The sequence below is a fragment of the Caloenas nicobarica genome, chromosome 18 (genome assembly GCF_036013445.1).
Source record: "Caloenas nicobarica isolate bCalNic1 chromosome 18, bCalNic1.hap1, whole genome shotgun sequence".
Classification (NCBI taxonomy): Eukaryota; Metazoa; Chordata; class Aves; order Columbiformes; family Columbidae; genus Caloenas; species Caloenas nicobarica.
The window spans coordinates 6,898,701-6,925,063 of record NC_088262.1 but is presented as its reverse complement, the minus strand read 5'-3'; the positions used below and the strand labels follow the sequence as shown (position 1 = coordinate 6,925,063).

At 45.3% G+C, this 26,363-nt stretch overlaps 1 protein-coding gene across 1 annotated transcript; it reads left to right on the top strand.

Moving 5' to 3' along the window:
• Window positions 1-7,064: 7,064 nt before the first annotated feature.
• On the top strand, window positions 7,065-7,394 carry SMIM36 (small integral membrane protein 36). Its single transcript, XM_065647528.1, has one exon. The coding sequence runs from the start codon at window positions 7,065-7,067 to the stop codon at window positions 7,392-7,394; it is 330 nt and encodes a 109-aa protein (XP_065503600.1).
• The last annotated feature ends 18,969 nt before the right edge of the window (window positions 7,395-26,363 follow it).

Genomic DNA, 26,363 nt, shown 5'->3' with positions numbered 1-26,363 from the left:
AGAGCTTGGCACTTGGGTCTATTTTTTTTCATCGGTTCAACCCTCTTAGTCCTCGATCACTTCATTGTTTCTGCAAACAATGAAGAAGAGAGATGGAAAGAACAGCTGTGAATAGCTGGTTTGTTCACCAGGTGTCTGACTGGTATTCAAGTGTCCTCTTTTGAGGGAGGCCTGTATTCCCTGAAAAAGCTAAATTCAGAGTTCAGTTTATTTGCTGCCTTCACACATGATGTGACACAGATTTGCAGAGATACTAGCGAGGAGCCTGAAAAATCAAAACAAACAAGAAAATCTGCTTCAGGAAACCTCGGGGCTTTTTTTCTCTCTGGTTGCATCCCAGCTGAATCAAGCAGAGAGCTCTGCAAGAGCTTCTCAGGCAGATTTTAGAGAATCCTTCTTCTTCTCATCATCCAAATCCTCTCTGTTATCTTCGCCCACCGTTGTGTTCAAGAAAGCAGCGGTCAGGAGGCGGAGCTGGAGACCACTGGTTTTGCGGAGACATGACCATGGTGACTCGTGTTTTATTCTGCCTGCAAACCTGCACGCTTGGGCGAAGAGCCTCCAACGTTCCCAGCTCTAAAAAGTCCCCCGGTTCCTTGAAAAGTAGCTACGTGTTGCCAGTTGTCCCAAGGTAGCAGGGTCTTGAAAGAGAATCAAGAAAAAGCAGATTGAATTCAGAAGCAAAGCTGATTTATTGCCTGCAGATTTGTAACACGATCACAGCAGCGCTCAGACATGCCCCAGGAATAGTGATGTATTCCTTACATCCCGCCCCACTGAGGTTTATTCAAGGCAAACAGAAAGAGAGGCAAAGACCCGCATGTCACCCTAAGGACAGACGTACAGATTTTGTGCCAAACAGAACCAGGGAACCGTTCAGCAGCTCCAGCAGCATTGGCAGAAATCGGTGTGCAGCGTTGCCAAAACTTGGAGCCTTCGGTTCCTCACCTTCCCTCTCCCAGCCTGGGCACTGGAGTTTCTCCTGGATGTCTTTAGCACCTGGCTTTTCTGGAAGGTCACCGAAGGGATCCAGTGCCTGTTCTCCTCTTCCAGGCTGCAGTTGTGTCAGTGAAGAAGTTTCTGTCCCCAGCGCACCCCCAGCTCTTGTGCACCAAGTGCCTCTTTCTAACATGCTCCAGCTGCTCCGGTCACAGTGAGCCAGATCTGCAAAATCCCAATTTACTGGGCACGAGGAGAGAAAGAATATAGCCCTTAATCTTCATAAGCAATAATACAAGAAGCCGTGGTGCTCTAAAACAAGAAGCTATAGCTCTCACTTTGTGATTTTTCATGTTAAGTGCTTTACAACCTATGATAATAATTGTGTTTCTGGCAGCCACAATGTAGTTAATAGCCCAAGTCCAGCTAAACACATATGCCTGAGCTGAACGCTGTGTGTGCCTAAATCCATCCCAATTCAGCAAAGCATATTAGCATGTACTTCAGTGCCAGGGAAATCAGGGAAGTGTTTCCTTAAAGACTTGGCTAAAGTTGTCTGTGCAGCAACCCAGAACAGTGGAAAGGATGGAGAGCTTACAGAGCATAACTTTAAGTTTCATAGTAAACTCAGATGGGAGGTTCACTGAATTCAATGCAACCATGTCTATGTCATTCTGATTTCATATCCACATTATCTTGATTAGCTCTTGCAGAAGATGTTACGGGGCAGAAGACAAGCCAAGCGAGCAGCACAGCTCCAGCAGAATCAAACCCAATTTGAGTCTGCTTTACCCATGCGTGTCCTATTCCAGGAGACTTGCATTCAATATCAAACATTTTCGTTTTCTTCCTTCTGTTAAGTCATTTCACCTTAATAATGAGAAGGTATTTACATGTGCATATGTTTCTCAAGCAGCTGAGGACAAGTGGACTGACTAAATATTGACTGTTGACATCAGCCTAGTTATATTGATGAAGATATAGTGATAATGGATTTTAGTTTTCACATCAAATCTGTCTTCCTGTTTAACAAAAAAGTCGATTACATTTTAAAGTATTCTGTATGAACATTCCACATAATTTGCATTACATCCTACTGGAGATCGCAAAAAGGAGTGCTGCCTGTCACACCTCATGAACCCACTGGCTGGGGTCATAGAATCATAGAGGTCAAGCTTTCTCACCCCCCAGTCTGTTTGTCACGCATCATCCTGGACTTGTGCACACTTCTTTAACTTTTTGCTTGCAAAATCCAAAGCAAATGTCACAGCACAAAATCAGATCCTTTGGGGTTTTGCTTCTTGCAGCACCAAACAGAGCCAGCCCTGATGCCAGCAGGGAGCTCCAGTAGGAGTGAACATTGGCACCCCATTTCTGTTTGATACATCCCAGCTGGGCCATGGGTTTGAGAGATATATCTCACCTGGAGCCCTGAGACAAAGAAAAAGCAATCAGAAAAATAGCTGATCAGCATCTGCCACCTCATGGCGACTGGCTTCCTTTTACTGAGGACCAAATCCTCTCCAGCTGAGACTTTTCTGGTAAGACGATTTGCAGATAGAGGAAATTGGATTTCAGTCAGTGTGTTGTCCTGCTGGCTACAAAGGGCTGTAGCTGAGAAGTGTTTTCATGCAGGTGGTAGCAGCAGTGTCTAAGCTTTTAGGGAATGGAGCTGAGGATGTGCAGGGAATATTCATGAGCAATGCTTAATATGGTAAGACTTCAGCCTTTGTTTTGAGCTTCTGACTTTTTTTTCATCATGGTTCAGGATGTGTTTAACCTCAAGTTCTGGCTGTCTCTGTCAGCTCTGTAGGATTTTCATAGACCCAGACATTTCACTGACTCATATATCTGTGAGTTTGGGGTCCCAGGAGGGAGCTGCAACACAAACAGCTAAGTAGACTAGTTCTGTATCGTAAAGGCTATTTTGTATTTTTCCTTTTCATCTTGTGTTTCTATTGCTTTCTCAAAACCAGTATTTTAATAGTTGTTCTCTAATGCTGTAGAGATTAAACAGACCTCTAAAGCAGAAAATGGTTTAACTGCTGCATTCAAGTCCTGCCTGAGAAAGAGCAGCAGATAAACCCTGAAAAATAGCAGTGGAAACTCCTTTCTCGCTTCAGATGCCGGCAAAAGTGTGACACCACTGACCAAAAGAGCTCAAAAAAGTAGAGCTCTACTACCTAGTGAGTGGGGTTCTATCTCGCACAGGGGAATTTGCTTGAGATCTGGGGTCCTGTGCCGGGCACAGGGCTGAGGCTGCTCTGGGGTTTCATTAGGAAAGCAACAGCTCCGGCGTGTGGTCAGCCTGGGGAGCGCTCTGCTGAGGAGCGAACAAAACCTGAGCTCAAAGGGGCCTGCAGGAAAAACCGGAGGTGTAAGTCATGCTACTACCTTGTTCGGTTTGCTTTGGGTGCTGCAAAGTGGGGCGTGCGCCGCTGGGCTCCTGCCTGTCCCTTGTCCCTCGTTATTTTTAGTGGCACTGGTCAATCCAGCACTGTGCCCTTGTGGCCAAGAAGGCCAATGGCATCCTGGGGTGTATTAGAAGGGGGGTGGTCAGTAGGTCGAGAGAGGTTCTCCTTCCCCTCTACTCCGCCCTGGTGAGACCTCATCTGGAATATTGTGTCCAGTTCTGGGCCCCTCAGTTCCAGAAGGACAGGGAACTGCTGGAGAGAGTCCAGCGCAGGGCCACAAAGATGATTAAGGGAGTGGAGCATCTCCCTTATGAGGAAAGGCTGAGGGAGCTGGGTCTCTTTAGCTTGGAGAAGAGGAGACTGAGGGGTGACCTCATTAATGTTTATAAATATATAAAGGGTGGGTGTCACGAGGATGGAGCCAGGCTCTTCTCGGTGACAACCAACAGTAAGACAAGGGGTAATGGGTTCAAGCTGGAACACAAGAGGTTCCACTTAAATGTGAGAAGAAACTTCTTCTCAGTGAGAGTGACGGAACACTGGAACAGGCTGCCCAGGGAGGTTGTGGAGTCTCCTTCTCTGGAGACATTCAAAACCCGCCTGGACGCCTTCCTGTGTAACCTCACCTAGGGGTTCCTGCTCTGGCAGGGGGATTGGACTAGATGATCTTCGAGGTCCCTTCCAATCCCTAACATTCTGTGATTCTGTGAATCCCAGTCCTGTTTCACTGAAGTCCTCAAATGTATTAAATTGCTTCCTGCACTGTGGAAAATAGGCAATAGGGGACCTGGGGGGAACGGATTCTTGCAGGACAGACCGCTTTTGTACACAGAGCAAGGGGGGGGTCTGAGCCCTCTTGCACCCCAGCGGAGCTTGTGCTGGGGGGAGACAAGACCCAAAAGCCACACGCTAAACATGCTTCTGTGTGTACCCCTTACAAACACCAAACACTGTTCAAGCAGGTGTTTGTAGCACCCCAGAGGTGTCCCCAAGGAGGAGCTCAGTGACCGTGTTTCTGCCACTGGTATCCGCACACGATGTGCATAGCAAATCTGCTTTCATTGGGTTTGCTCTGAGCATTTAAGATTTTAACATGTAGGTGTTGGAGTAACTGCAGTTTGGTTCCTGATCGCACCAGATTTCTCGCCAGTGCTCTTAAATCTCTGCAGTTTCTCTCTTAAGTTGACTTCTTGTATGAGGAAGGCGAAGGATGTGGGCAGCTGCCCGTGGGCTGTGAGCGCCCACCTTCGCTGTCCCCAGCTGGGGGACAGGGCACACAAAGCGCTACCCAGGAGGTAGGTCTGTCGTTTCAAATACCCTGTCTCAGTCCATTCATTATTCTGTCTGAAACGTGCTGGGGCTGCTGTCATCCATATTCCCCTCTTTCTCACTGCGCCAGGACTGAGGAGGTTTATTTCCCGGGGGCTATTTTTAGCCACAACACCACAATTAAGCCAATCAAGCCCGGCAGTTTGCAGCGCGCTGGCTCCAGACACAGGCTGCTGTGAGCAGCCCCAGCCCCTGGGAACACGATAAAAGCATAAATGCGAGATCTTCTTGCTGTAGACCAGGCCCTGGGTGCAGCCTTCAGGAGGTGTTTTGAAAGCAGAATATGTTTTCCCTCCAGCGTTTTGGGAAGCTGTGGAGATGTAGAAAGGTGGAGGCTTTTCTCTCTCCTAGAGACCATGTCAGCAGCAGCACAGAAGGTGGTGCAGTAATCTAGCCCCTGATTTTACCTTTTGAAAAGTCCCGCTAAAACCTGGCATGATGCCTATCTAAATTAAACACTTAATGACATGTATCTCCCAGCTGCAATATTAGACAGAAATCTGAAACCAAGCTACTGGAGTGGAGGACTTTAGAGGAGACAATTCAGGTTTGGCAAACTTGCTGGTACTCAATAAAGGCAAGGGAGAAAAATCCCCTAAACCTTCTTTTGCAAGCACAGTGCTGAGTTCTCAGAATCCAGGACTAGTTTAAAATCCCATATCTCTCTCAACACGTGAACTACATAGTATTTATTACTTTGGTACTGATTTTTTGTAGTGGAACATGATTGAATTTACGACCATAAACACTATCGCCTTTCGAAGGTGTTTATGTGTTCGAGGCATTTTGGAGGGATTTTGAAAAGACTTCCAGTTCCTAGCGAGCACTGAAATGAGGTCCCAGCTCCAGTTGTCATTGCTTTGGAGGGGAAGTGCGTCATCAGAAGCCTTAGCCTGTGTTGAAAAATCTCAGCCTCATCTCAACCACACTGAACAGCCAAATGCTCGCTCTGTTCAGATGCGGCACGTGATGTGCAACAGATGCACAACATGAGGGTCGCGTAAATGTGCGTCCTTGGTTCTGTGGGTTCCCTCCTCCCTGCCAAGCTCCCGCAGCGCCAGCCTTGGGATTGCTTCTGAATACAAACTTCTCGGCTCAAGAGAGCCGGGAGGGCAGACAGTGGAGGATGCAGATGATGTTGGCCTTAAAACAAGTGGCATGTGTTGGGGATGGCCCCATGACATATTTCTTACTCACAGCTTAGACGTGCCGGATTGGATTCCCGCTGACACGTAAAGCCCTTTTCCACAGCTCTGGCAGTGCTAAGAGCTGGGACAGCCTAATCTCTTCCTAAAACCCTCCTGCGCTGTAATGCTGACCATAACCTTAGAGTTTTGCGTGGAAGCGGCAAGGATGCTGATGTAGGGTCTGCGGTGCTCATCAGCATCACCTCCTGCCCTTCCCACCATCTGCCTTCCCGGTATCTTACACACGGGCACGTCTTTTTTTTTTTTTTTTTTTTTTTTTTAGGACGGGTGGTGTCTCTAGCACAGTTTTCTAGGGAAACAAGCAAGCGCTGTATTGGCAATGTGTGGCAGCTATATGTGTGTCCCTCCTTGTGCATCAGCTTCAGGGATGTAAATCTGGAAGATGCAAAAAGTACTTACAGTTTTATGGCTGGTCAGCCACAGGCAGGGGACAGCCACATCACAAATATCACCTTTTTTTTTTTTTTAGCAAGCAGAGGATCCACATAGGAAAAAGAAATTGGTGGTGCCAAGGCTACAGAAATGCTTCAGTCGTGTTGCACCTTCTTATATGCAGGAGACTCAAAGGGGACAGAGCAGCCGGTGGGAAGCGGGTTCCTACAGCTCATTTGTGCAAGAACTGGCTGGGCAGCCTGTGATACAGTGGTGTGACCTGTACCAGTAATCAACACATGGAACTGGGTAATAAAAGTCTTTAATTCACTTTAAAAACCCTTCTATAGCACTGGGGCAGTGCAAAAACTTCTTAGTTGAGATCAGAACCAGGCTTATTAGATTTTGATAAAAGTTACCTTGCAAATGACTTTCTCCCTAATTTATTTCTGCATTCATTTACTAATTACGCAGCGCGCTTTTTTTTTTTTCCCCCCACCTATGAGCCAAAAACTGCTTGCAGAAAGGAGGTTCTGCAAAATGCCCTTAGAGGAAACTTGTCCATCACAGAAAGAGTCCCTGAGCAAGGGGGATGTTTTCCTGTCAATATAGCATTCAAATTTAGCTTCTGCCACTGTAGGCAATGTGGCATTAAAAGAAGGCGCTTAAGTTATTAAACTGAGCTGCTTTAATCATCCAGTTCAGGGAAATCCATTGCTACAGGAGACCTGAGGATTAATGTATTTTTACCGCAAAGCCAATACATCTATTCTGATCAGTTAGCAGTCACTCACTCGTGCATATGAAACTTCATTCTCTGGGTTTGCACTCAATAGTATGGGACCAAATGGAGTTTTATTTGGAGATTGACCCTGTTACCTTGAATCTCATCATCCTGGTAGCTAGTTATGTTATTTTGCTTCTGGTTTTCCTGATCTCCTGCGTGCTTTATGACTGCAGGGGGAAGGATCCCAGCAAGGAGTATGCTCCCGAGGTCCCCGCGGACACCCAGCCTCCGATCCGGCTGGTGGTGATGCAGCAGGGCTCCCCCGGCACCCGCTGGGCAAAGGGGCTCGTCTCTGCCTACGAAAACTCCTCCGACCTGCCGGGGAAAAGGACTACTGTTGTGTAAGGGGACCCTGCCTCGGAGCTCCGGTTTCTGCTGATCACCTTGCCTCGTCTGCTATGTTTACTCTCCGTTTGCAAAAGGATATCGCATTCACTAGGTAAGTTGAGATGCCAATTTATTTGATATGACGCCATTGCCAAGGGGGTCATTTTATGTTCAGCGGTGATCTGCATCGATGCAAGCTTGCAGCCCTGCCTGCCATCCATAAAGGGGCTGATTTCCATTTATGCTGCTGCTGCCTTGCAGCCCACTGGCAGTCAGAGGCAGTGAGGCTGTTATCTACTCCGGCACTGAAGAAGGGCCTTGGTTTAATCTTGCGTTGTGCTCAGCACTGTTATTTTTGCAGGAACACAGTGTTGTTCAAAGCATTCCACCCTAATGGGCCGAGCTGTGCTGCCCTGCAGCCTCGGCACATCTTCCTCAGCCAGCAGAGTGCAAATGACCTTGGCAGGCTGTTTATCTCTCCAGTGAGGAAAGAAACGCTAAGGATTTTAAAAGGATAGAGATAGTGCCTTTCTGATAGAAGCCAGCTGCTGCTCCCATCAGAATTTAATACTTTCCATGTTGTCTGTAAGCTCCCCAGAGGGCAGTGCCAAGCGTGTCTGGGCACTTACTTTCTGTAGGAAAAACACGAGCTCTGCTATTACAAGGCAGAGCACCCTTTGCCCCGCACAAATCCCCTGACAGGATACAATATGCTTCCTGGAAAAGCTGGGTACAATGCCTTCTGCCCAAGGGAAAGCGTGAACTGGGGTAGATTTACCAGTAATGTGATATACGTGAGTCATCGCCGCCGTCCGCCCCACTGAAACAGGAATTTCTGACCCTCTGCAGCAAGTGCGACCTACGTCCCGCCCTTCAATGTGCACCTCCACGTGTCTGACCCTGCCTCCCGCCCCTGAGCCGTCCTTCAGCTCTACCGTGTTCCACCTGGGCCACACAAAGGCTGTTATTGTATCTCCAGTAAATCTAACGTTATCTGCAACAGCTCTTGTTGTTCTTCACATAACTTGGGAAGCTATGACCTAAAGGCCTTTTTGGCTAACAAGTTTCTTCCACATCTCGCTGGCTTTCTCCCTCTTAGTGTTAGATGGAGATATCTGGAGCATCTTGCAAGCTCTGGTCCAAGCTGGCAGCGTGGGAAGGCGCTGGGACATTCCGCTGTTGAGTGAAACTGCACTCGTGCAGGTCTTTGCACGTACTCTGCGTCTGGCTCTTCCATCGCTGGTCCATCACAGTTTTGTGCCTTGCTTCATCTTGGCTGTGCCTCTGTTGACGTGTTTTCCTAGAGGATTAGGCAGTATTTTAAGGCCTGGATATCTAGCATAGAAACACTGTTTTGAAATAGGTGCCGTTTGCAACTGAATAAGATGTCGGTAAAAATTGTGTTAATGTGTATTCAGCAGCAGTATGAGTTGGAGAGCGTTGGATGGTAGACAAGGATTTAGGAAATACGCCCTGTTCCCTATTCTGCCCTTGGCTTATGGGGCACCTCGGGCAGCCCATGTTCCCTCTGTGCTTTGCTCCATGTGTCTCTGCTTCACGTTAATTTTCTCTGCTGTTCTGCCCTCTGCACTGAGATTTCTCTCTTAGACATTTGTGCGGTTCATGAGGGGGTTACTACAAAACTGGCACTTGAATTACATCCTATGAACTAACCCCAGTAGGTTCAAAGAGAGCAAACTAAAATACGCTCCAACAAAGAGAGGCTGGAGCGGAGAAATAGAACACTGGGGAAACCATGGACATAGAGCCTTAAGGCACTTGCTTTGGGTGAGCTATGGTCGTCGTGGCTGTGTGATGATCTGTAGCTCTTTGGTTTGAAGGGAACTGAGTGGTAGCAGGAGGATTTATTGCTGTTCTGCAGGAAGCAGGGATTCAGTCTGCACTGGCTTGGTTTCAATTGGCTTCAGTGCCCTTTTAAAGTTATGTATTGCTGCTTCTGTAAAGCCTTTATTAAAGGGTTTCACAGAAACAACAGAAAAAACAAACAAACAAAACACAACCAACCAACCAAACACCGGATTTCTAGATTTCTCCAACATTAATTCAAGTCAAACGTGTCATTAAATTGACTGAAAAATATATCTTTCATTTGAGCCTGTTCCACTGTAAATATACTGTCTAAGCCTTGAGGTTGTTTTTTTTTTTTTAATCCCTAATAAGCCACCACATATGAGTAGAGGATTAGTCCAGACAGATTAACCCATATTCAGAAGGGAAAATTCCTTCCCATGTAGTGATGATTTTTTTTTTTTTTTTTAATTTGAAAGGGAATAAATCTTCTATCACTTTTTTTTTTAAATCACATTGTTCTTATTTTCAAATGCTTATCCTCTGATACTGCTAAGTATAGAAGCACAATAGCATGTCCAAGTCAAACCCCTTGGCTCTAAGAAGAGCTTAAGAATATTTTTTTACTGCCTAGAACTGCATCACCTTGTGTTACCAGCTATTCAGCTTGCACGATGTTGCCACTTTAGTGGGAATGCCAGGAGGTAGGAATTTTTATTGGGTGTTTAATTGGAAATACTGTTCATCCAGCCATGAACCAATACTATTATACTTTGTGCTCAGGGGAGCTCTACAGCCCAGCGTGCCATCTTTTAGAGGGGTTAAAAATAAATGCCGGCCCACGTCTCTCAAGCTGCTTTTGTGTTTTTTATAAGGCAAAGCATTGACCTGTGTCTCCTGGTCCTACTCCAGTCCAAAAGACGTTGTGACTCTCCCAAGGGCTTGGCTCCCTGTGCTGTATCTGTCCCGTCACGCAGGGTCTGGGTGTTGAAAGCAAACGCGTGTGTGCTGGTGATGATCCCGAGGGGACTCCTGCAGCATGAACCCAAAATAGCTGCGTTTCAGCGCTGGGTGAAATGACAGCCAGAGCAAGGACACACACGAGGGAGGTGTGAAGGAAGGATGGGGGATGTTCGCTGGAGTCTGCTGGTGGCTGTGCTGCCCAGGAGGACTCTGAGGTAGGGATCTGGTCCTTCACACTTGAGGGTTGGAAAGCCAAATTAATTGTTTATAAATACATTCATAGCAGAAAGCTAGCTACCTTAACAAGCAAAAACCATACCACAAATGTTAAAAAAATGGGAAAATGAGAACAGCTGCCACCTCTAGCTTCTGTTCCAATTCCTGGTTTTGTCTTCTCGCTCCCTCCTTCTCACATGTGCTGGTTTCCTTGGAGATGCTGCTGCTTAGTTTCCCTCTCTAAGAATGATGCCGTTTGACATTACCCTTTCAAAGAGGCGTTTCTACCCTAATGTGACAATCTGGTTGCAGTTTTTTGGGGCAGATACTTGTCAGGAGGCATCAGAATCCAGCATCTGGTCGCTCAACCCAGGCTGTGGACAGGTCGGTCTCTTCCCAGCTCTGCAGCAGATGCTCTGTGTGGGCAAGGAAACTGTGCCCTAGTTTCTCCATCTGTTAATGGCAGCAATAATTGTTACACAACTGGGGTGCTGGCTTGATTTCATTAATGTTTATGAAGGAACACGAGATCCTTTCATGGGCAGAGATATCAAGATATTGTTAATTAATAATGATTATATATTTACGTCTCTTCCTGAGCACACAGGAGACTTGGACATATAGTTTGAGCACCCACATTTTGCACTCTTTCAGTACTAAAACTTATTTGGCCCACAGTATAGCTCTTCATTACCCTAAAAATACGCTGAGTTTGAACTTAACTGCTATTGACTTCAGCATGAGGAAAGGATACAGGCTCAGCATCCACCTCTATTTGTATTAATGATATTGCCTAAATCATCAAGATTTTTGTATAACTTCATTAGGTTATATTTTTCATGTTCTTTTTTTTTTTTTTTTTTTAGCCCAACCGCTTATTTTAAATAAAATAAATGTACACATCTGGGCTAATTCTAGGTCTAAACCTTTCAAGAAAGGTGGGGGGAGGCAGGAATCGGGCACATCCTTCACCCGATGCCACCTTCAAATGGCACAACAAAGCCCCGACATTCAGAGGAGTTAATGTGAGCTGCTGCAAGCTTATTGCTGGAAACTGGGTGTTCATAAATCCAACAAGCATAAAGGTGGATTGAAAAAATATCTCTGAGTAGCGGCACTTGATTTAATGTCTGCATGTGCCGTGTACATTTGGTGTAGCCCTGTGCTGCTTACCCTCCCCAGCAACGATGAAAAAAGCCTGTACTTGATAGAAGCAAATTAATAGTGCTTATTACAGGAGATTTCTTTCCTATTCTCTGCATGTTCTTCCCCTCTCAGGTGCATATTTAGCACAGACTTGACATGTCACATGCTTGTTTCCTCAAAAAGAGGAAACCTACTTGTTTTCCTTGCTTCCCAAAGAAGGCTGCTGTTGTCGTCTTTTGGCTTGCTGGAGCACAGACGCTTCACCTGTCCTGAGCCTGAAGGACACGTCCCTTAGCAGAGAGAAAGGTTCTGTCTGAATTTCAGTCTGTTCCCTGCTCAGAGCATCGCAGGGATGTGGTTTGCTGCCTAGAGGGCTCACAGCAATGTTTCCATTGAATCATTTCTCATCAGCCACCAGCAGCTCCGCAATTTCCAGCCCTCCAGGTAAAGCACGCAGGTTACAATGGCAGATAAGGTGTGAACCCAGGGACACTGGAGGGAAAGAAAAGCTTTTCACTGAGATGGGAAAAGTGTTTTCTCACTTTGCAGGGCAATAGTTTTAGACCAGGTTCACACTGGAACCAGCGTGGTTCAATAACGGGTGGGTGTTTTTATTAGTAGCAAAAACTCTGATGCAGACACGATTACACCAGGAAAAAGTAATTTGACAATAAGCCTTATTTTGCTTGCTGAAACTATGTGTACTAACTTGGCAAATAACCTCCTTAATTAATTGAAGCTCTATTTAGAGTTAGTGGAGAAGACAGTTTGTAGGGACATGCCATCAAGTCTTTCCTAGTGTGGACAAGGCTCTATAAAGCTGCATTTTTACTTATATACATCTGCAGAATTGAAAATCAGGGCAGCGCTGGTAAAGCCAAGTGTTTTGTCCCAGGGGTACTGAATAGAAGGCAAAGCTTTGGCATCAGGAGGCTCCATGTTTGTTTTGGGAAGGAGAGCTGGCAGAGATCCCAACACTAACTCTGAACATCTGAGGAAAAGGCTGGCTGGAAAGAATTATGTCGTGACGCAGACAGGGGAAAGCCAGGAAATTCAAAGCCAGGACAGGCTCCCACCTTAACTCATTCTGGCATGGACAAAATAATGGCAAAGTGTTAACACCACATCCTTGGGACACTTATTCACGAAACATGCTGGTGTTTAAGAGCTTCTTGGGAGGATGGAGGTTTTTATGAATTTGTTGTGATAGAGGTTAGAACTGCTTAGACAAGTGGGAGCTTTAAGCCATAACTGGAGGAGAAGATACAGCTCATCATTGTCATGTCTGTGTGTTTTAGCAACTGTCTTGGCAGGGTTATTTGGCCTGGGAGGACACATGCTGCTCCCCTGTTTTTATCTCTGTAAAGTTGAAAGGACAAAGGACCCGTTTTCTTTCCCTCCAACTTACTTTGTCTTGCCAGCTTTGCAATGTGGCAGATCCCAGGGGTTCCCTCCTGATTTTGTGTTCTCAGTGTTACAGAAGTCCATCTGCTTCTAGGGGTGACAGTTCAACTGCCATTAGGAGGATGTAATATACTGTCGCGGGCTGGTTAGTGGCAAATGGTTTTGCAGATGGCCTTGCTGCCCTTCCCCTTTTGCAAACAGAAAATACTGTGTCTGCTTCATCTGCTTAGGGTGAATTTAAGGTTTTTTTTTTTTATGTTATTGTGGCAAGAGGGCAAAGAAAGGTCCCAGCAGCGGGGGGGCTGAGCGGAGCCTGTTAGAGCTTCCCCCAGGGGTTACTGCAGCATGTCCCGCAGGGCAGAGCTTCAAAGCCGGGTCAGGCTGTGGGGCGGCTCTTTCCTGTTGTGTTCAACAGCTGCTCGGGAGGAGGTGGGTTGTGACTGCGGTTTTTCTGTGCCCTTTCTGCTGGGAAGCTTATGGGGTAACCTGGAGTAACAGACCTTAGAGAAGCCAGATCATTTCAATTTCTTCAGAGCAGAAGTCAAGGCATACTTACTAGATGAGGAGGATGAAGGAAAATAGCTTCAGGCCAGGCTGTGCCCTCATCACACACCTCTCTTTGTTTCTATGCTTAGCAAAGCCTTGCTCCTACCTGGACTGGACTAGGTCCAGCCTTTTGCTATTGCTTCCTCTGCAGGCAGGGGTACAGCTGCACTCTCGCCGGTCTGCGATGCAGAGAGCACCTTTGATCTCCAGCTACTTCCCATCCTGCGCAGACGGGTGGGCTGAAAGCTGGGGCTCAGCAGCCGCCTGCGTGTGCTCAGAGGCCGGACCCCGCGGATGCGCAGCCCGACCTTGCTGGGATCCGTGCTGCAAGCATGGGGCGGCTTCTTGCCACCGCATCCTGTTCAGTGCAGGGCTCGAAAGCGTCCTCTTGGGTCAGAAGCGTTTTACCGCTCTCGTTTGATGTGCTACCCCGTCAGATTAGCTCTGCTCCTACAAGGCAGCAGCTTTTCTGTCTTAATGGATAAACCTCCATCAGTCAGATCACGTCCATCTCAAACTCGCAGAATAACCCACAAGAAGGCAACAAGGGCTCAAATAAGCTTGGAGTTCAAGGGGCCGCTTTGGGCTTAAAACTCACTGTGTGCCTGGTTGTGACTTTAACCTGGGGTGGGGACAGCAAGTGCCCGAGATGACTGGAGCAGGGCAGGGCTGCCAGGTTTCAGAGAGAGGAATAGGTTTGTAGGCACAGCCCTGGCTGCTGGCACGGCGCAGGCTCCTGCAAGGGGCATGTGGGGAAGTCAGAAAATGCTTTAATGTTTTGCCATGGATTTCAAAAATTGAAACAATCATAATGCGTATCTCCTAATAATAGAGAAAGAAAAGCAACTATATCATCTTCTTTGGTTGTCATACCCATATTAATGTGTAATGCATGCATATACCTACACACTGGGAGACATGTGTCTTTGTGCACATAATTACAGGTTGTTATATAAAGATTGCAGGTGCTTCTATTTTAACTCTGTGTTACAGTATCTTTAATTCAATGCAGAAGTCACCCCAGCTTGATTCTCATTCTTCACCTTACCTCGGATCACCCTCTTTCTAGTCTCCAGAAGCTCACAGATAGGGCAGGTGATTTCACAGCCAACTGCATAAAGCAACTCGTGTCATCTTTCCACAAAGCATGTTCTGGGATACAGGTACAGCCTACTGTGTGCACTTTGCGTCTCCCCACAAATCATTGGTCTCTCCATGCTCCAGTTTTCGGATTTGCAGGGGCCAGATTCTGCTGCTTGGGCCTGGGGCGTGAACGTGGACCAGCTCCAAAGCCGGCGGGCTGTGCTCTGCTCCCCCTTTCCCCTCGGCAGGCGGGAGGTTACATGAGGTAATTCAATGGGATTTCAGTGGAAATACCCAGGGGTGACATGAGTGCAAGTGCAATGCAGGAGAGAAGGTCCAAATTTGCATGGGTACAACCACGATTAATATTTGGCTGCCACGCTTCAGAGCCCGTGTCAAGACACGATTTGGCTGCTGGATGTGCTGCCTGTTTCTGCAATCCGTTTCTGGTTTCAAGCCCAGCGGCTCTCTGGCTGTTGGTTTGCACGCTCCCTTTGTTGCTCTTTGTACAACAACACGACCACTAATTGCTCCAGCTAATTAACTATTAAAACACAGTGTCTTGGTCCTCAGACTGACCCGTGGATTTGAGGAAAGCTTTTCTGAGAAGCAAAGGCAGTTGCAGTTCTGCACGCCCTAAAAGCATGTCTTTGGAGCGTGCACCTGGGAGACACAGCATTTTGCTTTGTTTTCCTTTGGAGGGCCTCGAGCGATGTTTTTTCTTAGTCATCAGTCAGGACGCTTCAAGTGGACAGATGGCATTTTTCAAGCGGAAATGGGAGGAATGAAATCAAATAGTCGTTTCAGTTTGAGCTAAGATAATTTGTCTAATCAGACTGTCTTCCTCTGACGTCTGTCCATGAAATACGAAGTGGCCAGCAACAGCTCTGGCCTTCAAACTCGAGTCCCTCCTTAAGAGACCGAGTGTCCTGTTCGGCAGAGATTTCACTGCATTCCCAGGGCTTTCCTGTGTTATTTAAGCTTTGATACAATAGCAAAAATAGCTGCTTTGCTTCTTTTGAAGACTTCAGTATCTGGCAAAGCACCTCATTCTCTGGGTAGCTTTTGGATGAAGCCCCTGCCAGCCCCAGCTGCTGGGAACAAGACCCTTGTTTCGGTCGACCAGAGCTCCCATTTCTGGCAGATCTGTACAATGACCACGCACCACAGAAGGCAGACTTGTACACAAGCTATAAATCATCAGGTCTTTTCTTTCCCCACCTTCTGCATATAAGGTAATAGCAGTCCTACTTTCTTTTGACAGTGCAGGAATTTATCGTTTGACAGTGGCTTAATGAAAACACTGCTGTTCTCGCTGTAATTTGAGAATTGACATTATAAAGAAGTCCTTCCTTGACTTTTCCCTCTTGGCCACTCCTGGAAATTAGTATCTTCATTTTAATGAGCTCAGAGGATTGGAGAGTTGCAAAGAAAAAAAAAAAATCTGCTTCAAAAAATACCTTGCCTCTTCTTGCGAATATGTCAGGACATGTTTTTAGGTACAGAGCTCTCTTACCTGATCAGGCTTGTGCTCTCCTTATTCTGTGACTTCTCCAGCTGAGCTATTTCTTGGCTCCAGCCTATGGTTTATGATGCAAGGTCATGTTTACTTTGTGTGAGGTACGTTGCAACATATAGACCAGATCTTCAGCTGGTACAAATCATCCAACTCTTTGCTCCCCTCTCTATCGTTTCCACAGTCAAATCTAGATGGCAAACCATAGGTCACTTGTTTGTGTGTGTGTGTGTATATATATACATATATACAAACACACACGTTTGCAATATATATACAGCTTTGCAAGGCTTCCCTTCCAGGAGCTGTATCTGAACTGACAATGCAATTGTATAAGCAAAATGGAAGAAAATGCACTAAATGGAAATGACAGAACAGAACCTTTTTTGTTGGGTGGGACGACGATGTCTTCCAGAACTGGTGTTATGTGCTCAATCAGATTTCAAGCCCAAGCTCCTGGCTATGGAAATACTCCTGCTCTCTTTTACCAGCCTGAGTGTCTGATTAGAAATCCAGTCGGCTTTCCCAGCCCAGGGAGAGGGATGGTTACCTACAGGGAAATTCAGATCTTAGTTGAATTTGGTTTGTTCTGAAAGCCGAAGATGATGAGGCACTTTATTTGGATGCTTAAGGTTCAGCGGGAAGAACGCAGGTTTGGTCTGTACTGTACGTTTTGGGTTTCTGGTCCTGGAGGTGGTGTGAGCGCAGCTGGATAAAAGAACCAGTTCTGTGTCTTAGAATATATTTGCTCTGTGAATTAGAATCATATGGGTTTGGATGTTGCGTAAATAATAGTCTTTTGTAGTAATACATGCATGCTATCTTGCATACATATTTATTTAGCAGCAAGACGGAAAGCTTGGAAGAGAACTGTGTTTGCAAAGGGCTGTAATGGCAAATGTTTCCTTCTCATGTCAATGTGCAGAACATAACAGAAGCCAAAATATAATTGAGAATCTGTAGGAAAGGTAATTTATTCTATCAATGTCAAGTACACATACAAACCAGTATGGCTCTATATTTATATTTGCAGAGATTATTAGCACAAATAATGGTGGAGTGAACAAAAATAAACCATAGTGAACATAAAACACACCGTACTGAAATACGGTAGAAGTGTCAGTAAACCTTTCCTTGCTGCTGCTTCTTCAGCGCATGGATCTACCACTAATGCCGAGCGCTCCCAACCGGGACCGAACAGTTCAGCTACGGGAGAGCCAAGGAGGAAAGGAGATTGATTACTGTTTATGAAATCAGGGTGAAAATCTAGATGGAGCAGCCGTATGTAAACGTGGACATTGCTTTATGAAGGGATGAATGTGCATATACAAAATGCCCTTAGGCCTTAAATCACAACAAGTGTCCTGTGGTGATGCTGCCTCAGGATGGGGTTGTTCTGCACAGAGCAGGACCTGCCATCAGCCAAGGGTTAAGGACAGCTTTAGCCTATGCTGGTTTTAGCCCATTTTTAGTAAAAAACCCAAGAGTTTCACTACCTCACCTGCAGTGCAGCAGAACACAGGGCTTGCTCCTTCAATGCTGCATGAAGTCCCAGCCAAAGAAAAGCAATTGCAAATTCCTTGATCACGTCAAAAAAAATTTCCCATAGCTGACAGTTTCTGACTATGACTTCTCTGGGGAAATGGGTGTTATTTTTCCAGGTGGGATGGTTAATAGATACCAGCTTTGCCACTACAAAATGAGGAAAACAGCTGCAGTTTTCACAGGTAGCTAAGCACGGTCATCCCCGAGTAGGAATATTGTGTTACGCTCACCTGGCTGTAGCGCAGTAAAAATTATACACGCCTCATCTCCCCGGGGATTTTACAGCTATGGAGCTGAGGCACATTAATTATCTCGCCATCAAAACAAACCGTTCTCCTGTGCTGAGGATGGAGCTGCGGCTCGGAGCTGGAACACCAGGGGTTAGGCCAGGTCAGGGCTGGAGGTGAGTGGCACGGCCGCCTGTGTTCCATCACACTTAGCTCGGGCTCAGGCTACGTCCCCTGCTATCCTGCCCGTTTTTGACAACAGAACAGAACAGCTTCACCATCTCCTCTCTGTGAACACTGGAGGATGGCTGGGCACCGTCCCGTTCCCCTCCGAGCTGGGAATTCTCTCCAGCGTGCAAAACTTCCCCGCTGGTGTAGACACATCACAGCCCACGCTGCCGCCAGCCCTTTTGTGACAACCAGCTGCACGGTGTTTGTGCGTGGGGGTCCCCAGCTGGGGGCCCATCCTCACAGAGCTTTAAAACCAGTAGCAGATGACTGTGATGCAATCCCACATGGACTGGTTGGTCCTTCACGGGTGCCAAGACTGAGATGGTGATGAGCAGAGCTGGTGTCTTCATGATGCTGTCCTCCATCCCCCTTTCATCAAACTCTCGTTGCAGTGGGTAAATTGTGACCGAAACAGAGACTCTGAACTGCTTGGTTTGTGTTTTCGCATTTCAGTACAAAAGGCAGGATTTGGGATGCAAAGTTGTGCAGCTAATCAGCCAGAAGAAAGGCACATGAATCACCCACAGCAACATTTAATAGAGCACCAACCTTTTTGGCAGCTGTTTGTTGTAGGGAGGGGAGACAGTTGATGTGAACTGGATTTGTGAAGGTGGTTGTACAAATATTTGTTCTCTGCTACTTAGCAGCAAAGGGATGACTACAAACAACATCTCCATTTAAGGTCCCACTCGTTACAAATGACTTAATCCAATTTTGGTTTTGTTACGGACCTCCGGCTTGTTCTGTAGGTTGTGTAACGTGTAGCTCAGCTCCCACCCCACAGCACTGAATACAGACACGAGCCTCGACAGAGCGATGCTGCAATGACAGAAATCCCCCAGCACAGGGAAGAGCTTTGGGCTGGGTAGTGCCTGTAAAAAGGGCACCTTTGGGATCCCCAGTCACTAAGACAATCCTGCCTACATCTAGTTATTGCAAGCACCCATCTGCACCCCATGACTGCAGGATCCAGCCACAAACCACCAAGCAACCACAAACCCAGTGCAGGTGGTTATATACCCAAGGAGACCTGGCTGCTCCAGGCAGTTCCCTCTCCTGCAGTCGCTGCATCAAAATACACTGTTCTTACTGTAGGAAAAAAATAATAATAATTATAAAGACAAAAAAATTCACAGGAAAAATTTTAGTATGCAGATTCAGTGCACAAGTTAGATTAGCACTGATCTGTAAACAATGCAGAATCAGATCAGATTATCAAGACTGCAGTTTATAAGACCTCCCCCTCCCAGCTTGGATTAAACCGTAGGCCACCTATTGAAAAGTAAAGAGAAAATGCAATATTGAATAGGTGTTCCCAAAGTGAATGTAGTCTATCCAGTGTGTGATTTTTTCCTATAGGAAAAATACTGTTTGATTGGGGCATTAAATACTGTGCCATATTAGAAATATACAGAAAGAGTAAGCCAGAGTTGACTTTAATTCTGGTGCTCCCTAATGTTAATGCCTTTGATTTTGCAACTTTAGTACTATTCTTTTATGCTGCAGGTGGAGAGATTTTGTGCTTAAAAATGTTAAACCACCCCTTGTGTGGTGGAGCACAGGTCTCTGCTGTGCCTGTGGGAAAACTGTGATAAAAATAACCGTTGGAATATATTGTCTTGGATGATTCCAAATCCAAAAGCATTTAGCCTTAATTTCCTTCAGTGATTTCCTATCAGACTTATATCATCACTGTAATTTGATACTGATATTTTTGAAGTTTAAATACAGGAACATTTCTGGCAGTTGTTTTTAGTCAGTTCCCCATTAATGACTACTTAACTGGAGACAGAAAGAGTCGAACAAACATTTAATTACGGAGATGTCTGCATGACAGCATAGAATCTCAAATGGAAAAGAAACACTCTTTTAATATGAATAATTTGGAGACTTAAAAGTATCGGTCATCTTTAAATAGCAGTATTATTGATGACTAAAGCAGCACTAATATTGATTGCACTACACAGCCTGCAGTTTAGGGACCATTTATTTTAACCAAGGTTGCAGGCACAAGAGTGGAGCCCCAGTGTATCCCTTGGTTTGGGTGGGATTGATGCAACCGTCCAAAGGTTGGGTCTCTGCTCCCCAAAATTCCAGAATAAAAGCAGACACACAAGCTCCTCCAGTGTCCCTGTCCTCTGCTGAGGGGCACCTCTTCTCGAAGGAGATTCCCTCCTTTTGGTCTTGAAAGATACTAAAGATCTTTTATATAGTTAACATTAGTTCAAATGTACCAAATAGAGCTCTACTGCCAAAATATGGGAATTTGGATTTCCACTGAAAAACTGAAACGTGCCTTTAAAAAATTCTGATTGAAACTTTTGTCATTTTCACTGAAACCTCCACAGAGTTTTTCCCAGTGCCAAAGGAATTAATAGCTTTGGGTTTCTTTTCTACAATTTAAAAAGCTGGTATTTAAGTAAAGTACTATTACAAGACTCCAGTAAAATTACGAGGAATTGGGAGCAATTAAAAACCCAACATTCCTACTTATATTAGATGTGAGGCTGTTTGAAATGAGTCACGAAGAGCCGATAACAGCAGGGGCCAGGGAGGGCAGGGGCAGATGCCACCGTGGTTGTCACCTGTGTGACATCCACCACGATGGGCCAGCAGCAGCAATTCCCCATCCTCGCCCTCGCACCGGGGCTGTATCTCACCCTGTAATTTAGAAAATGGATCCTGCTGAAACCAAGCAGCAAGGAGGAGAGTGGTGTGACCTCAGCCGGGAGGAATGGTCCCAGCACCATGCAGGAATTCCTGGGCTTTGATCTGCAGCCAGCGCTGGGGAAGCTGCTGAGGAAACAGGTTTTGAAAGCGTGGCCTTCCTCCAAGGCTCTGGGTCCCGTTCCCAAAAATGTGGCCTTGCAATTTTGCGTCCACAAGCTACAGATAAGAAGGCTGTAACGTCTCGTGCAGCAGAACAAAGTGAGGTTCCTGCTCCTCTCCTTGGATAACCAGGAGCAGCTCAGAAATGACAACCCCAGGGGAGGAGCAGCTTCTGAAAAGCCACGCTCTGTACACACAGACATCTCTGTTTCGGCTCTTCATCAGGGATGCTGTCTGTTTTTTTCTTGGTTTTGTTAAGCCAATTTATCTTTGTAAATATTGCTAGCTGAGCCTCAAGACCCAAGAATCCAGAGGATGGGAATTTGCTGTCTGATGGTCTAATCTTGAAAAACAGCTTGAGGGACACCTGTGCCCCTCTGGATTGTTGTTTACCCACTCAGTGTCCAACTGGCTCCTAAAAACCTCCCGGTAATTAGGTTTTTTTTTTCCTGTAGGCCTTCCAGCAGTTACCCAATGGGTCAGAGTCTCATCGGTGTAAGCCAAATCACTCGGTTACATCACCAGAATGCCATAGACTTCCATCCACCACAACACAGAAGTCAGGTCAGAGTCTGTCTGAAAACTTATCCCTTCCACCAAAGACAACACAATTTATAACTCTATCTCAAGGGCAGGGTGAAAATTAACTGGATGCTGGAGGCAAGGCCTCACAAAGGTTGCTAATAGCAGCAACATTCGTTTTGCAATCACTGTTTGCCAGCCGAGCAGATGAATTTGTGCTGGAATCAAACCTCTTGATGCCACGGCCTCCTGCGAGTCCTCTGACCTCTCAGCAACTTGGCCTGTCCACCAGTAATTAAACGGTAAATACCAATAGTTTCCTATCATCCCAAAGGGACATTGTGAAATGGAACCCCTCTTTACAACATACCACAACCAAGAGAAAGTTTTTGGATTTTTGTCCTCGAATGCCCTAAGTTACTTCTGCAGAAACACTGGAAAACAACATCTCTCAACATATCAGGGGAATTTAAAGTCAAATAATCTCCCGGCTCTTCCCCCAGTCAGCCCTTCTGCCTCCTTTTTCCAAGGCTAACGAGCATTACTTAGATTAGGAGATATGGTAGGGACGGTGTGTCTGATGTTTGTTGGACTCTAGTAAAGAACCTATTCATTTTGCTCCTGTTTGTAAATATTTGCAAGCAATAGAGAAAAATGGATTAATATTTCATTGTTTGTTTACAAAACCTAGAAGACCTGAGAGAATGCCGTGCATTGGAGTATAGATGTTTTCTCCCTTTCCAGATGTATTTAAAGAACCTGGAAAAAAAAAAAAAATGAACAAGCTGTCAGCAAATGCTTTGTGAGAAAGCCCCAGGGTTGCTGCAGGAAGGGCACAGTGAGTTCACAGCCAGGGTTCCAGGACCCAGCAGGGCAGGCAAGCACCCCATAATTCTGCTGACTTCCACTCATCTTGATCTTCATCTCATGCATTTGTTGTTCTCTAAACTGTTGAGAAAAGTAGGCACCATTTTGAGCTCAAATACCATCATAAAAAATAGTATCATTCAAGCAAATTTATCTAAAAAAATCTCAAAATGAGAGCCTATCCAAACAGAGTGAAATTTCAACCATTTAACCACTGGGAAAAAATCAATTTGTTTTATTTTGCTAAATATATTTAAAATCTCTAAGCAATCCAAATGGGATGTGGAAATCATTTCCTCTCACATGACAATGGGGTAAATTCCACCCCCTCTGTTCACTTTAGGCTTGACCTAGAGCTGATCGGAAACAATAGGAGTCTTTCCGTTAACTTAAATGGATTTTATGTCATATCCATTAAGTAACAGCTTATTTCACTTCATTGATTGTGATGTCAAAAACGAGGTATTAAGAGCGATTATAGATGGCAGACACATTCACAGAGCAGAAACCCAGTGGTGGGCAGCAAAAAGTAGGGTAAGAGTTTTTGCATGTCGGTGTCATAAACATCGATTAAAGATGGTCTGCTTTGCTTGTGGGAAGGGATTTAGCCATGGAACTGGTTTATTGTGGCTTTGGTATGAGCATGAGCGTTTTTCATTTACTTTTGACAAGGCAAAAATTTGTGGATATATAAAATACTGGGAACAAAGAGAAATTAATTGTTCTGCATGGGTCACATGTTGCAAAAAAAAAAAAAATTTCTTCAAAAGCCTCCACTTTTTGAGACTCAGCATGAATGCCAAAATCCAACATCTGCAAGAAGGTAATTCATGCTCTTTTTTTTTTTTTCTTTTTCTTTTTTTTCTTAGAGTGGGGTGCAGCTTGTGGTGATGCTTTTCTTTGCAGGTCACAATAATGAGACTCCACCAGTGTAACCAGAGGAGTCTCAGTCTCCTATTATCTGCTGACTCTGAAAGTATATATTGTTATAGTGCAGTTAGAGTAATTCTTTATTCTCTGTCGTAGACCTCCTAAAGGCAGGCTACAACACAGAGTCTCATGACTCTGTTATCCCTTTGGTTTAAGAACCTGAGCTGTGATTTTTCAGGCGTTCTTGACAGTACGGTCCAAACTGAACCTGAAGGTGATGGCAGCTGCTCGGCTCACAAGTCAGGTTGTCCTGATTTGGCCTTTTGTATAAAATTCTCTTTATGAGTGAATTTTACCTTTATATCGCCTTTTAATAATCTCCTATTTGCCTGTTAGCTTAAATTACACACGGATTTCTGTTGGAGGAAGTGACAACTATTGCAAGGGGTATGGGCTACTGAGCCATAACCAGCAGGTTAAAATCCCTGATCATCTTTTTTGTGGTGCAAATACTAAAAGCCAAAAACCCCTGACATTTGTTATTTCTAAACAAGTCTGGAATTCTGGCAGCTTTATGACTAAAGCTTCCCAAAGGAAATACTACAGAATCAATATCTGAAAGCAGGATATTTCTGTATTTTTTGAAGTAAAAGGTCTCTGCAGTCATTACCAGACTTGATTCATCTGATGACTCAGAATTCGTGTGGCTGGTCCAAGGCCAGTTCGGAGTGTGACAAGTGCTGCTTTTCTGTCCTTCTCCAAAGATGCATCTTGTCTTGGTTACACAAAGCGCCTCCCGCCCTTGTGTCAACTCCATCTCAGGAGAAAGTTGAATGAGTAACATGCAACAAGGAGGAATTTGATTTTTCACTCCAACAGAAAGTTCTCTTTGTAACAAATAAACCAGTGGGATCCTCCTAGAAAAATGTTACTGGTTGAAATACATTCAAGGTACATTGTGAATCCAGATGAACCCAAGTTTGCTAATCAAAACAAGGAAAAATAGCAGTTTTTGAAACAGTCTCAACAACTGGTATATTAGATGTCCTTTTAGGATCAAGTATGGCATGGGATCTTAGCCCCTTTCAAAAAAAAGACCGGTTCATATTTTCCTTTTTTTGAAAAGGTAGATTATTACCAAATTTTATCTTCATTAGTATTCTCAATATGCATTTTGAAATCTATGTAATTTTTTTTACTACGGGAAATGCAATACATGGCAGGACTGTTATTTGAAACACAGACCAAATGACTGCAAAATATTTCTCAATTATTTTCCTGATGATGCAATTAAACTTCATTAGTCACATGGATAAACATATTCTAATTTCAAGTCTGTCTCTTGTTTAGGAGCTTAACTCTCATTGATTGGAAGTCCCTAAATCAGTGAACAACCAACGTATATTCTTTATGCATTTTGGTTTAAGTTTTCTAAACAATCTGAGCTTACATTTTCTGTGGCGTCAATTCTTATTCCTATTGACTTGAAGTACCTTTGTATTATTTCCCAGGGTAACTGTTTATTGTGCCCACAAAATCTGGTGGGTTTGTGGCCATGAAAAATACGCTTTTCTCAGAAATACTGACAAAAGAAGACCTTCAGCAGAATTTGAAATGTTCTTAACTAGCTTAATCTAATCTAATAGAAGGCACATCCCTCTAAAATCACTTGTTTTCCTTGCAGTAAATCTTCTCAATTAAATTACTATGTAACACTGTAATCCCATTTCATATTTAATGCTGGCAGCAAGGGCGCGATGACATCAGGGAAAAGTTCACGTGCAACCATTTCCACTGCAAGTGGCTGGATGTGCCAAGGAGCCAGCCCTTCTGAGGCACCTGTGTCACCCTGCAAAAGCTGTCCAGGCCAGAACTAATTCCATTAGTGTTTGGAAAGCTATTTATAACCCTGTCTTCAGTGGGATGACCTTATTAATTAGATTGGGGGAAGGCTGAGGGAGGGAGAGGTGCTCGTTTCACAAGACCGTCGACATGCATTTCAGCGAGAGAGGCTTCTCCTTTACACTGTGCTCAAAAAAGGCTGTTAGATAAAGCAGAAATCTGGGTCAGTTTGCAGCAAGGGAGGAAAAAAAAAAAAAAGAAAAAGCTGTATCCGTGCTGCCTGCAGGACCCTTGTCCTGGTTCAGACCCACATGGCATTTGGTAGCGCTGCTGCTGTGCGTCCTCAGAGCTGCTACAGGAGCCCAAGTGCTCTCTGAAGGGCTCTGTTTGCTTTGCCCACTTGGTCTGTGCTGCAGAGAGGTGTCCGAGGACACACACAACCCCAGCCTCATCCCCCCGTGCTCCGGAGCATCCCACGGCTCCCACTCCCACGTGAGCTTGTGGCCAAAGCGGAGCACAAGGTGCTTCATCTTGGGCTCGCCCGAGACCTATGGCTGTCCTGCTCTTACAGCCCACACTATAGCAAAACTCATTTTTGTATTAGAAGTTTAAAGAAGAGATATAATTTCCTTCAAAAATTGCACCAGTTATGTTTTACCAGCCAAGAAGATCTTCTTAGAATGTATTTCTACTGTAGGCACACACACGTATGAAGCAGGCACTCAGTTACAGCCATGCCTTCCTCAGAATTCGCTCTCAAATTTAAGGATGGGAAAGAGCTTTACCTCTAAAGTTTCTAAACCAAACCTTAGTGAAACCATCTCCTTCCCCCATTATGATGTACACCCCTAAGAGAAGAAGGCAAGATCCTCTTATTCGGCTTGTTACTAAGTCAAAAGAAGACAGAAGGGTATTTTTCTCCACCCTTAATTTAACAGAAATGCTTGATTTATTCTCCCGTGCAGACTGGGAGAGGAGTTTCACCTGTCAGACTGGTTTCCCGTGGCTCACCGCGGGCCGGGTGCTGCTCCGCTTCCTTCCCCGCTGCCTTTTGTTTATGAGGAGCTTCCCGAGCTGCAGCGTGCTGCCTCCAGAGCCAGCCTGTCACCGCTGGCAACTCCAAAAATCAGTACCTGGGACCATCGGCACGGTCTTGTCACCCATACATCCGTTTTGGCAACCGTGGAGCTGCTTACGAATGTTTGCTTCTCTGTTATCTGTTTTGCAAATCAGGAGATTAGTTGCTGTGCAGGCGTATAATGAGAACTCATCCGTGCCAAACGGCTAGAAGAAATTCAGCTTTTGTGTGAGATGTTTAGTTTTATTGATATAACCTCCCAATAGAATTTCATTCACCACTGGCACCTCACA

Excerpts from the sequence above, each read along its gene's own strand:
- SMIM36 (XM_065647528.1), top strand. The coding sequence starts at position 7,065 with ATGAAACTTCATTCTCTGGGTTTGCACTCAATAGTATGGGACCAAATG.